The 13,683-nt window shown below is 53.3% G+C and overlaps 1 protein-coding gene across 3 annotated transcripts in view; it reads right to left on the minus strand.

The window, feature by feature from the left end:
* Positions 1–2,840: 2,840 nt before the first annotated feature.
* The window catches only part of INTS15 (integrator complex subunit 15), a 13,637-nt gene continuing 2,794 nt past the window's right edge, over positions 2,841–13,683 (minus strand). For all 3 annotated transcript variants that reach the window (XM_059414374.1, XM_059414373.1, XM_059414375.1), the window contains exons 3-6: positions 13,011–13,176; positions 8,850–9,374; positions 7,844–7,883; positions 2,841–3,578 (exon numbers count right to left, since the gene is read on the minus strand). In XM_059414374.1, the coding sequence (XP_059270357.1) occupies positions 3,377–3,578; positions 7,844–7,883; positions 8,850–9,374; positions 13,011–13,176 (933 nt within the window). In that variant the 3' untranslated portion in view covers positions 2,841–3,376. The remainder of the gene's footprint in view (positions 3,579–7,843; positions 7,884–8,849; positions 9,375–13,010; positions 13,177–13,683) is intronic.

Genomic DNA, 13,683 nt, shown 5'->3' on the forward strand with positions numbered 1-13,683 from the left:
AGAAGCCTGAATTTACAACTCCTAGCTGGTTGGTTCTCTCCTGAGGCTATTCAAGCAGTTTCTGGATTTTCCTTATTTAAAAAAAAAATTATATATATTTATATATATATATACATACACATACATACAAATATATATATATACATACATACACACACACATACACACACACACACACCCTGCACTCAGCATTTCCATAGGGATGTGTGTGTGTTTGTCTGAGAACACTAACAATGTACGCCCACACAAAACCTTGTACACAAATGTTCATAGCAGAAACAGTCATATGGGCCAAAGCATCCAAGTGTCCATCAACCATCGAATAGACAAACAAAATGGGATACATCCACACAATGGGGTATTATGGCCATAAAAGGTAATGAAATGGTGATTCGCACTACAAGGATGACCCCCAGACACATGATGCTAAGCGAAAGAAGCGAGTCACAAAAGACCACGTCTGTAGGATTCCATTTACACGAGACATTCAGAACAGGCAAGTCCAGAGAGACAGAAAGTAGACAGGTTGGCAGGGGGGTGCGGCGGTGGGGGAGGGTGCTAGAGGGCACAGGATTTCTTTTGGGGGAAGATGAAATGTTCTAGAACAGAGAGTGGTGATGTTGGTTTGCACGACTCTGCAAATATTCTGCAACCACCAAAGCGTGCTCTTGAAATGAGTGAATTGGGTGAGTGAGTTCTCTCTTTATAGAACTGTTACTTAAAAAACAATACTGCCATCAACGTCCATGAACACTCTGGGCTTGCTGGGCCATAGGGCCATTTTATTTCTTCGTTTCTCCAGAGTGGCTAAACCAGTTATCTACATAAACAGTGTGACCGTTGTTTCCTCAGGCCATTAGTTACTTTCTGTTTTGCCAGTCTAATGGATAAATGGAAAACATGGCATCTTTTTAAAATTTGTATCTCTTTTTAATTTGTATTTCCCTGGTTACCAGTTTTAGAATCTTTTTTTTTTTTTTTTTAATGGGTAGTTTGGGTTTTTTATATGTATCTGTTCATGTCCTACACTCATTTTTTGGGGGGGGGGGGGTGTGGTTTTTTTTTTTTTTTTTTAAGATTTTATTTATTTGACAGAGAGAGACACAGTGAGAGAGGGAACACAAGCAGGGAGAGTGGGAGAGGGAGAAGCAGGCCTCCTGCTGAGCTGGGAACCTGATGCAGGGGGTTGAATCAAGGACCCTGGGATCATGACCCAAGCCAAAGTCAGACACTTAATGACTGAGCCACCCAGGCATCCCTATTGGGATGTCTTTTGATTAATATGCATTTTTGATACATTCTATATAGGTATATACTTCATTTTATACTCTGCACATATTTTCCTCATATACAAATTTTTTTAAGGTTTTTTTTTTTAAAGGTCTTATTTATTTATTTGACAGAGATCACAAGTAGGCAGAGAGGCAGGCAGAGAGAGAGGAGAAAGCAGGCTCCCTGCTAACCAGAGAACCCGATTCAGAGCTTGATCCCAGGACCCTGGGATCATGACCTGAGCTGAAGGCAGAGGCTTTAACCCACTGAGCCACCCAGGCGCCCCTACACAAATTTTTTATGTGCATAAAATACTCATTAGGAAGAGCCTGGCACTTAGTTAGTAAATAGGAACTACTTCTTATAGTTAATAGGTGGAAAGGCAAGAATTGGTAAAGGTCTAACAGTCCACATACACCCATCTTTTTAAAAAGTTGACTTAATTAGTTACACACTACTAGAAACACCACCAGAGGAAGTGGAGAGCTCCAGGAGCTCTATTGCCTCCATCTTTCCTTCCTCCTCCCCCGCCCCTCCCCTCCGTAGTCTGCTCCTCCCCTTGTCTGTTCCCCCAGTCATTCAAGGCGAAAACCACCTTGGGTCTAAGATGAACTAAGCCCTAACTGGGCCCTGGAAATTTGGTGGATGCCTCTTTCTGGGACCGAGCCATGCTCACAGACCTCCCCTAACGGCACAGCAACAGGAGGGCTTCTTTTCCGTGGTTTCCAGAAACACTGGGCACCGGAGCTGAACAGCGCGCACCAGCCAAGAGCTCATCTCCTCGGTCTCATGGGTGTGTCCCACCAAGACATTTACGCCGATATTTATTTTTACTTTTTTACATCAGTTCCTGAGCCAACCTCAGCAGATAAACACACCAACGTGGAACACAATCAACCAAGAATAATGAAGTCAAAGTCAAGGTAAGGGCAATTTCCTTTCTAGTTCGTGGCTCTCAGAAGGAGCTTAAAACCGGATTCCTGGGAGGCTGGCTTGCCGGAGGGTTCCTTCCCACCAGACCCGCTGCCACTCTGGGACCCCGGCTGAGCACTGCAGGGGCCCAAAGAAGCCAGTCTTACGTTGCTGAGAAAGCAGGCGTGGTTGGGACCCTTTCCAAGCAAGGATGGCCCCTACACGGCAGGTGTATCAGCTCGTGCTCCGGCATGAGGCAGGCTGGGTCACGGTGTTTGGCCGGGAACAGTAGGGTAGACAAACCACAAGGCTAATGTCATCCCCCCAAGTTCATCTCAGCCCCTCATTGCTCACTGTTGGCTCTAAGTGTCTCTCCTGCGCCACTTCCAGCCCAAGGGGGTCCCGTGTCATCGCTACAGGCATTGTGCCTTCCCAGAACTAGGAAATGAGAACTCAAAGCAGAGAGCTTCCACTGCACAGAGGGAAGCAGACAGAGTCCTGGGGGCCGGCAGGGCGGCGGGGACGAGGCCGGCGGTGCTTCTGTAAGCGGCGCCTCCAATTATATTCCGACCTCTTACCCCGCCACTGCAGACCCACAAGGAAACCACTGCCGCTCACACCGACTATGGCGTAACAATAGCCCATCGGGTCTATACAACTGTTCAGAAAAAATTTATTTGAACATATGAAAGGAAAATTTAGACCTCAATAAAACAGAGGAGCTCCTGGGCTGGGGCCCCCTGCCCGGTTCCCTGCCCGGCCCACGCCGGGGCCCAGCTTCGAGCTCACAGAGCTCCCAGGGACCCGTCCCACTCACACGCAGAGACACCAGCGGGACCTGCAAATGCTGCTCATCACAGCCGTGCTCGGGGCAGTATGGGCTCCCCGCGCGTCTGAAACGACCCACAGACACCGGCTCCAAGAATCGGCGTCTCCGCAGGACGCCCACACGGCTGGGCACGCGCTGCGTCCTTCCTTCCACACGTCCCATCCGGACTTGAACGTGACCCGGCAGAAGGCCCCCTGGACTGCAATGCCGCGTAACGCCCGCACCAAGACAGTCCTGCTGGGGATGAGGGGCCACCGGCTGCCTGAAAAGGTCCTCTTCGAGGGCATGGCTCCCCCTTTCTCTGGAAGGCTTCCTCCGGCCCGGGCGGAAAGCACACTGCCCCTCGGTGGCACCGGGGCCGGCCTAGCGGATGGGCCTGAACGGGAAGGTCATGCCCGACATGAACGTGTGCCCCGGGTGTGCGGGCAGGGCAGGGTGGGCGGCGGGGTGGGCCGGCACAGCCCCGTAGCCCAGCGGGGGCGTGTGGATGTGAGGGTAGAAGCCGGGGGGCAGCGCTGCGTGGGGCGCCTGCTGCACCGGGCCCGAGATCACCAGCTGGAGCAGGCTGTGAAGACAAGAACAGGGGTTAGGGACACGGCGGTCGGGTTGGCCCTCATGGACGCGGCGGCCCCCGGAAGGGGGAGAGGGTCTGGGCACGGTGGTGGCCCCACACACGCACTGGGAGATGCACCAGACGCAGGCACAGCACATGGAAGTTTCCAGAGGGGGAACATGTCAACTCGGGACAGATGGGGGTGGCTTATGGCTGGGGTAGGGAGTGGGGGTTGGAGCAGAAGGAGGTGACCTGGAGGTGGCCGGATTGAGAGCGGCCCGAGACAGAGGAGAGAGGAAGGGCTGGCAGTAGGAAAAGCAGGATCCTGCAGGCGACAATTCGGAAGGAACTGAGGAAACCACAGGGCAGGTACCCAAGGCGAGGCAGGGACAGGGCTGCAGTCCACAGAAGCTCTGGGCACAGGCTCGGTGTCTGGGGCCTGGAGACCCCCACATCCGGCTCAGGCGCAATCACCTATACTTAAGAGGGTTATGACCAAGGCAGGGCAGCAAGAGGTACGGCAGGCCACAGGGCGCCCAATGTCACTCGTAATGACTGAGGCCCAAATGAATTCCAGGCACAACACATGAACGCGGGCCTTTCCGGGGCTCACATGTAAGCAGGGTGTAGGCCCTGCCCTCGGGATGGCCCAGGCCTGGACCCGGCCCTTTCCCAGCTTTAGGGGCCACCCTCCCCACCCCTCTGCGGAGCTCCCAACCCTCCTGCTTACCGGCTCCTTCCCTTCCGGGAGAGCCTTCTGCAGTCGCTCTCCAGCCCTACGCATCACACCCAGGGTCTCCGCGGGAGGACCCAAGTCACCCCTTTGCCAACTCCCACCCATGACCACCCCAAGCCCTAGGTGCCACGTGCCTCCACAGGCCTGTTCTCTGCGCTCGGTGGCTCAGGACACCCATGGCCTCCGCCCTCCTCCTGGAATCCCTTTCAGTTTCCAATATTGGTCCCTTCTAAAACTCCCTGAAGAGTTCCCTCTGCCTGGCCCTCTCCTCGCCAATCCCACATTTCCTCCCAGCGAGATGAGCAAAGATTCCTAAGTCTCCCAGCGCCACACGCTTCGCAGGCCTTAGTGGGCCCACTTCCTGCGGCCAACCCCGAATACCCAATCACGCCCTAACCGGAGAAACTTCTTGGGCCCTCTCCTCTTCAGGACAGAAGCCTCCTTTCCTAGCCCTGCCTCTTCCCTTTCTCCCCTGCAGATGGACAGACTACGCTTGCTCTCCAGCCACAACCCAGGGCCGTGGCTCTGGCTGGCTTCTGTGTCTCTGCAGCATCTAAGTCACTCTCGCCACAGCACCAAATCTGCCTGCCGGGTCCAGTTCACACCCATCATTCACCCTGAGGAATCCTCATCCCACCAGGCCACACCTTCCCTGCACGCGACCCTGCTGGTCCAGGAACAACCCCAGGCCACTTTGCCCTGGCCACCGGCCGCCACCTACCTGGAGCTCTGGCAGTGGGGGCTAAGTCTTCTGCAGACTGACCCTCACCCCTCCCACCCCTGAAGATAAAGTCTGGTGCTCAGAGCCCACAGGAGGAGCTCAGAAAGTAAACCCAAGGCATGAAGAAAGTTGGTGCCTTCTAGTGGCCTAAAGCTCTTTGGAGCCCCTTTTCTTTTACATTTTTTTAGAAAGATTTTATTTATTTATTTGACAGAGAGAGAGAGATTGAGAGCAGAAGCAGGGGCAGCAGCAGAGGGAAAGGGAGAAGCAAGATTCCGACTGAGCAGGGAGCCTGATGCGGGGCTCGATCCCAGGACCCTGGGATCATGACCTGAGCTGAAGGCAGACGCTTAACCAACGAACCACCCAGGCGCCCCCGGAGCACCTTTTCATTTATGTTACCATGTATTTTTTTTTAAATAACTCACAGTGAGAAAGTCACTCCAAATAAGCAAACACAGAAACAAATCTAAGAAGAGCATTACAAAAGCAAAATTTAAGTCATGCGCTCTGTTGAATCTGCACACCCTGCCAGAGATAAAAGGGGTTTCAAGAAGTATCCAGTCTAGGGGTGCCCGGGTGGCTCAGTCATTAAGCATCTGTCTTTGGCTCAGATCATGATCTCAGGTCCTGGGGTAGAGTCCCGTGTTGGGCTCCCTGCTCAGCAGGGAGCCTGCTTCTCCCTCTTCCTCTCCCCCTGCTGTGTTCCCTCTCGCACTCTCTCTTTCCATCAAATAAACAAATAAAACCTAAAAAAAAAAAAAAAAAAAAGAAGTTTCCAGTCTATTCAGAAAGAAAATTGACAGAAAAGAGACTACTATCAGAAGTCAAAGAAATTTTCCAAGTGGCTCTGTGTCCTGCCTTTCCCTGCGTAGCTGCCAGGCTGCCCCTGGGAGGGTGGGTTTTGGGCCATATGACTCAGGATGGGGCCCAGCACAGGCTGTGAAGACGTTTCCCTGGGATTCCAATGGGGGACCCCTGGTCACAATGCTAAGACAAGAAAGGATTTAGACCCTGTCCCTGCTCTAATGGCCTGAAACGCTACACATTAGATAACAGCTGTGCAGAGAGACAGGAAACAGTACGGAGAGATTATTGCAGGAGGAGCAGAAAATTGCCAACTCAGTAATGATGTCCTCAGATGCCAGGGGAAAAAGAAAGAAAGGAACATTGTGGGCTCCTGAGGGACAGGTGGCTCTCTGGGCAAGCTGTCCATTCTGCTGACAAAATATGCCAAGCGGCCCATTCTGTTCCTCCAGGACCCACACACTCTACCCACTTGGTTTCTGCCTCGGCCCAGACACCTGCCAAAGCCGCAAGGCCTTGGCACCAAGATCTCCAACTGCATAAGAGCGCACAGTCCTCGGGCCGCGACTACTGTCACCATCAGCTTGTGAGCCGGCTCCTGGCCACTCCTCTGGCCCTGGGTGATGCCTGTGGTCAGCCCGTCATCCGTGCTCAGACTCCTGGCCCTGGGCAGCTGTGAGCACCGACCCCGCAGGGGGCCTGGCGGGCGGGCTTGCCCTCTGTCCGCTGTCCGAGACCACTGGCCCCGGAGCCCCAGCTGATAAAGGCCAACGTGAGCCTCTGCAGAGAGGAGGATGTTGGTCATCCTATGAACTTCACTCCGTCGGCTTCTGTCCCCGTGCACACCAGGAGGGAGCTGTGTGCTCAGCTACAAGCTCTCCCTCACTTAGTGGCCACAGTTACTCTCTGGAGTGGATACATAATTTCTGTCCCTCAGATGTATCTCTCCTAAGTTACTAAGTATCCCCATGCTTCCCACCGGGGAGGTTGCCTCTGGTATTTTGCTACTGATGATTCTGCATTTGCCTGAAACGTTCTCACACACACAGCTTTTGCTTCTTAGTGTCCGTGAAATTAATCAGAGGAAGGGACATTCCGACGTCATGACAACAGTAAGTGGACCAGCAGCTGCTGCTTCTTAGATACGCAAGAAGACAAGAATGCTGTTCGGAGGGCTTTCTGTGTTTTCACTCTAATCCTCACAAAAATCCTAGCAGGCAGGAGTGGCAGGGGGACAGGAGACAGGAACGATTATTTTCTCAATTTTACAAAGCAAGGCAGTGCAAGTCCAGGAAACCGCTCAGGGTCACACAGAGAGCAAGACACCAGCCTGGACCTCTCCCCAGGAGCCGTGTGACCCCACAGCCCTGCTCTTCCCCATAATTCGCAGGGCTTCTCCCAAATGATGACAATAAGTGCCACTTACAAACAGGCCAGGAGCTGACACACAGCGCCGCATTTAGTCTTCACTACGACTCTCTGACACAGGCGCATCATCCCCCCAGCTTTACCAGGGAGGAAAGAGAGGCTCTGAGACAGGTGAAGAAATTGCCACAGCCTTGGGGAAAACCAGGGACAATCACACTCAGAAGCCACTCACTGCTGCCACCCAGCGACAAAGCCTAAAATGACATGCGGTGCCCCTGGGCCGTGGTTCTGAGGGGTTTTTTTCCACAGGGCTGCGCCACCCACACTGTCACGGGCTGTGTGCATGCACAAATGTCAAAGTCACCACGAACCACAAATGCTAACTTAGCGAGCGGTCAATGACTCCGAGCTGGGTCTGGTTTCTTCCCCGGACCCCTGGACAGGATGGCCACACCTCTTCGATGTACTCTCCACTTGGGCTTTCTCTCCTGTGGGTCATACTATCTTATCCCCCGTCAGGTCCCGAGGGGGCTCCTGACATACAGAAGCTTCAGACCCTGCAGCCCAACTCTCCCCGAGGAGGCCAGGACAAGAGCCCCACCCCTCCCCACCCCACCGCAGGCCAATGCCTTCGAGAACACTTACTTATTATGGGGCAGCCTGGAGCACAAAGTTCTCAGGTCATCTGAAATCAAGGAGACACAAAATCAGGAACAGACTGGAGACAACAAGGGGAAACTGTCACTGAGATCTTTTCAAGGATGCTGGCTGGACAGCAGTTGTGTCTTAACTACAACTTCCTAGCATCGCTTAGAAACTACGCTCTTTCTTCTTTTGATTCTTGCTTTAACAACTAGGTCCCAGACTGAATACGTGACTCAAGAAGGCGAGCAGGTCTATTGGTCATTTGTCAGGTAGCAGGGAAAGGGCCTGGAGGCAGGGCTCTTGCAGAGTGGATCAGATGCCCCAGGCGCGGTGGGAACCGCACCACAGTGACCGCTGCTTGGGGCCAGAGGCAATGTCTGCCAGTGCACAGTCCCTAAACCAGCACAGGTGTTTATCAGACACTGGGAGCCTTCCAGCACTGAAGTATAGGAGAATCACGGACCCAGAAACAGGTACTGGGGATGCTTCCTGTCCTTGAACCTGGGCACTGTGCTGTATGAAACTTATGCCTCAATAAAAACGGGGCTACAGGAAAAGATAAGGTTCTCTAGGGGTGCCTGTGTGGCTCAGTAGGTTAAAGCCTCTGTCTTCGGCTCAGGTCATGATCTCAGGGTCCTGGGATTGAGCCCCTCATCGGGCTCTCTGCTAGCAGGAAGCCTGTTTCCCTTCCTCTCTGTCTGTCTGCCTCTCTGCCTACTTGTGATCTCTGTCTGTCAAATGAATAAATAAAATCTTTAAAAAGAGATAAGGTTCTCTACGAGGAAAGAAGGTGACATCCTCACTCTGGAGGAGTCCCCAGTCCTGGGCAAAGCAGCCAGGAGACGCACAGACGTCACGGCCAGCGTTCTACCTGGGTCCGCTCTGCGACTTCACCCCAGTCCCCTGTGCTAAGAGGAAAGAGATCGTAAAAAAAAGCAGAGACGAGTTACTCGTCCCGGAACCCCTGCTTTCCTTCGGGAGGGCCCGGGGCCAGGGAGTCACCCACCTCTCGTACACAGCAGCGCCCCGGAGGCCATGGCCACCTGCAGGGCCTGCGCCAGTCGGTCCAGCGAGAGCTCGATCTCCTGGGAGGCGTTCAGGGGGTTCAGTTCATCTGCCAACCTGTTGATCTCCTCTACCAGCGGGACCATGTGGTCAAACAGGATGAGGCCCATGCGGCCGTAGAGATTCTTCTCGGTTAAGTGCACTGGCAACATCATGAGGACCTGCAGGACACTGAGGTGGAGTTTCGAGTACAACAGGTGGGAGTCTCTGTCCATCCCTCCTGAGTCCTTCGTAACCTTGGTCGGGACGTGGCCGTTAGACAGGGAGGGCTTCTTCTTCCTTTTGTAAGCCAGGGGGGCCTTCACGCACCAGCGGATCAACCCAGTGAGCGGGGTGAGCTCTAAAAATCCTATCGGGAGATTGGCCGCAATCGGAGTATTTAAAAAAGTGATGAGAATCAACCTCGGGTCCTCAAAAATCCAGCCGACAATCATTTCAAGCAAGTCCAATGGTGGGATGAGGTCATCTGCCAACAAAGACACTTTAAGTCAGATGGGTTTGCAGCCCTGGTGACACCACTTACCCTAACCCTAACACTTGCGGCGGCTGGGGAGAGGGGCCCCCTACCAGCATGGTACCCAGCTCCCGACATTCAGACCATGTGCTGTTTATTTTCTGTCCCCTTTCCGAGAACATTGCCTTCGTGAGGGCTGGGACTCCTGTCTTAGTTGGGGATTCTCCCCAGGGCCACGACTGTCTGGCCACAGTAGGGCTTAAAAACATATTTGTTAAATAAACAATTCTCTAGGACTCCACCAAGCTTTGAAGTTTGTCCCCTGGGTCAATTTAAATAAATTCCCACACTTTTTATGTCCCAAACTGCCACCACAGCTCAGCCCTTCCCATAGTGTCTGTCCTTCTGCTGGTGTCGCCTCTGTGGCCCAGTGACGGCTGCGGTGGCCTTCATAGAGCAGCTCAGGGTGCGGTCGGATGTTCAGCTGGTGGCCAAGAGCCATCCCAGCCCCAGATGTGGAATCTTTGTCTAAGCAGAGCCTGACCTCCTCTACGTGGCACTTTCTACAAAGCAAGTGTTGCCGTTTTTTTGGGGTCTATGAGCCAGGTACTGGTCTAAATCCTTTCCACAGATCAACTCAATCCACCAACAACCACCTGTTATCACAGGCAGGAGGCGCAGTGATATTAAGTCTCTCTCCCAGGACTTGCGAAAAGTGTTTGGTGGGCCCAGACGTGGCCCCAGAGGGTCTGGCTCTTGACCACCCGGCTGCACTGCCCACCCCGGGCCTGGCACACAACGCCCAGAAGGTATCTGTGAGTGTGGGACTGGGCCCCCGCCCTTCTGTCTCTGGGGCGGTGCGGCCCCCTGCTCACGGAGAGCTAAGATGGGTCCCCTTCCGGGATGCCGAGGCCAGAGACAAGCACGAGAGAGGAGTGAGGGCGAGTGGGACACGTGTGGGCAGAGGATCCTCTTTCTCCAGAAACATGGCTCTTCCCCACTTGAGATCATGCCGACCTCCTGACTGGGAGTTCGACTGGCCCTGCCCTTCTGCTATAAATGAGGACAACGGTAGGTAACCACTGTCACCTGTGGTTCTCACTTGGCAAAATAAATGTTGGGGGAGCCCATGTCTGGCCCCTCGAGCCCCCCGGAGAGGTTTGTGCATGAGAAATGCCAGTCTCATACGCGCGTCCAGCACCCACCCCCATCTAAGTGGAGGCGTCTCCAAGAGCCCGAAGCTGCGTGTGTCTGGTGCCCAGGGAGCGTGTGACCCAAGTCTCTGCACCATTCAGGCAAGAGGAGGTCCTGTCTCCTGAGGTGAGCTGCTTCTGTCTTGTGGGTTTGAAGCACAGAGTCCCCAGGAGGGCTCTCCCGTCACCAGAGGCCCCCAAGAGCAGCATTAGTCACCATCCTGACTGTGGAATCCAGCTCCGCCTCTACAGCCCCCACCAGGTGCCTGGTGACCTCCCCACCTCCTAACTCAACAAGCTGGACATGTTAAAGATGCACAGCTTTTGGTATGTCTGTCATACCTCCATGACGTGGTCATGAAATCACATCCCTGACACATCAGACGGGCAAAGGGGCTTAAGAGAAAAATACCGCGCCTCATCTCCATTCCAGAACACTGGCGGTATGCTCTGAACATGACCGCCTTTTGTGCGCTGTCTAATGTGTCCCCAGTGTTAAGGGCAGTTCTGGTCCTTGAAGGTCTGGAATAACCGATGGCTTGGAAATGAAACCGTGGTGCAGTACAGTGGGTTTAAGGACATTTTTTCTACAGGAAACCAGAGGGCCTGCTACTGTTCCCAGCTAGGAACAGCTCTGGGAAAGCCTTTGCAGGAGAGCGCCAGGGAACGGGCTCACTCTAACAGCAGGGCACCCACCGCTCACAACATCTGCCTCCCAGCCCAGGGGCATGTTGCCGGGACAGAAACAGTTTGAAAGTACTTGTGACTGTGATACACAATTCCGTGTTCGCACTCTGTCCACACAAATGTTCCTAAGAGAACTAAAAAAACTGAACAGCATGGCGGGGAAAGGTAGAAATAAAAGGAGAATCAACTATGATCCCGGAGCTGCTGGACTGAACACAAACGGAAGGGCTGCTGAGGGCTCCCCAGCAGCTGGTTTCGCTATCAGACCGAGATAAGACGCTGTCAACCCCCAAAGCGGCAGGAGCCGTGGGCAGAGGAGGAGGAACCTGAAACAGAAGAGTGGGCTTTGAGTCCGACTCTGCAGAAAAAGCGCTCACCGCGGTGAGGCCCGAAACTTCCCCAGGGGCCGCGTGGGCCGTGGGGCTCACATGGGCACACAGATGTGAAAGGATGCGCTGTTCTGCAAAGCCCGGTCAATCCATGTTCCCCGGCACCCACCTCTGCGGGAGACGAGTAAGCAGCAGAGCCTAGTGAACGTAGGCCTGCGACTCCTGCTCTAATTCAGACAGAGCTGGTCAACCTGTACTGGTTTTCTGTATTCAGAGCCTGTATAAAGTGATCGGACCAGAAGGCTGTGATGCTCAGGACAGGGACAGGGGGCAGAGGACACGGGCCCCTCCCAGCCGAAGCCAAATGCCATCTGCTGGCTGCCCTGAGGACTTCACCTGGCATCTTCCCAAGAAAGCCTCAAAAACATCACCAAGGTGGAAGTGACATGCGTGCCTCCTGGCGCCATATGCCCGGGACACATCACCGCCTAGGCAGGGTTGTTGCCAAAAATGTTGAACTTGAACCCTGCATACGGAAACAGTCTGATCAATCTAAATCGAGAGATACTCTGAAAAACAACAGGCCCGGGCTCTTCAAAAAACATCAATGTCCTAAGAGATTTTTTTTTTTTTTAATGCTTCATCTGTTCAAGACTTAAAAAGATCAGAGGGACATGACAACTCTGTAACGTCTGATCCCTGAAGGGATCCTGAGCTCTCCTGACCTTTCGAAGCAAGGGAGGGAAAAGGCTCTAAGAGACATTATTGAGACACTTAAGGAAGCTGAAGACAGGCTATGTAAGAAATAATAGAATTCCCTCGATGTTTAATTTCTCAGGCTCCAAGATAACGGTACCAGGATTACGTAAGGGAAAGCTCTTGTTCTCGGGGGACAGATACACGCTGAAGTACTTGGTATGTGATGTTGCTAACAAACTCTTGAAAGTTCAGGAAAACCAAATGTTCTGGAATGTGTGTGTAAGAGAGGAAGGGCAAGAAAGCCCATGGCACGTGTTAACAGGGGCTGAAATCGAGGTGAGAGTCTCGCAACTTCTAATAGTCTCACTACCTTCCTGAAGTGTTGCTATTTTCCAAAATAAAAAGTGAGGGATTGAAAAAAAAAAAAAAAAAGAAAAAAGAAAATCACGTCTGGGGAGAAAGCCACGTCTTCCCCAGACATGAGACGCCAGCATTTGCAGGCTGCCTGCCACTCGGGACGGTCCCTGACTCAGCCGAGTGGGAGGCACTAGGAAAGCTCCCTGCTGGCAAATTCCAGAAGTCCAGGCGGTCCCTTCCTTTCCCCTTCAGCCTAAAAGAAAACACACGTTTCAGAGAAAAAACAAAAGGCCAGAGCGTCCACCGGGCTTTCCGCCTGGGTGTTCGGTGGGAAGAAGAGTGGCAGTCACCTGAGCGACCTCAGCGGCCTGTTTAGAGTTTACCTGATGACAGGTCATAGAGCGCGGTGACGGAGGTAATGAGCTGGCAGCAGAAGCGAGGGCTGGCGCTGAGGATCTGCTTCAGCGTCTGCACGGATCCCGGCACCAGACAGCAGTAGTCATCCACGAGGGCCCTGGCTAACCTCACGCAGTAGACCACAGGCGTCCTCTGGAAAGAAGCCACAGTGCATGTAACTACAGGCGTCATGAGCTCACGGGTGACAAAGATGTACGCGTGGAGGAGACCACCAGGGCTGGCGGCACCGCTCCCAAAAGGCGAAAAAGATGTTCAGAGCTCACTCGGAAGCCAGGTCGAGGCAAACCCAAGGCCACAGGCCCAATCCACCCTGCCACCGGTTTTTTTGCAAAGCAACTTCTACTGATACATGCATCCGCTTGGCTGTTTGCTGACTGTGTAAGCCTGCTCCCTACCCGGCACGGGCAGAGGGGACTGCTTGTGACGGACTATATGATCCGCAGAACTTAAAGCATGGACCGTCCTGCCCTTTACGAGAAAGGCCTGCTGACTTGCTCTGAAGTTCACTTAGGAAAGGTAACTTGCGACTTCAGGTGAGGAAATGACAACTTTTGTGACCCTCCAGGTGAGGCTCCAAAGACAAAAATGAGCAGGTGTTACCACTTTAAAGAGCTCATGGAGAGTCTGGGATTGCCCCTG

This window comes from Mustela nigripes, chromosome 11 (assembly GCF_022355385.1).
Source record: "Mustela nigripes isolate SB6536 chromosome 11, MUSNIG.SB6536, whole genome shotgun sequence".
Lineage (NCBI taxonomy): Eukaryota > Metazoa > Chordata > Mammalia > Carnivora > Mustelidae > Mustela > Mustela nigripes.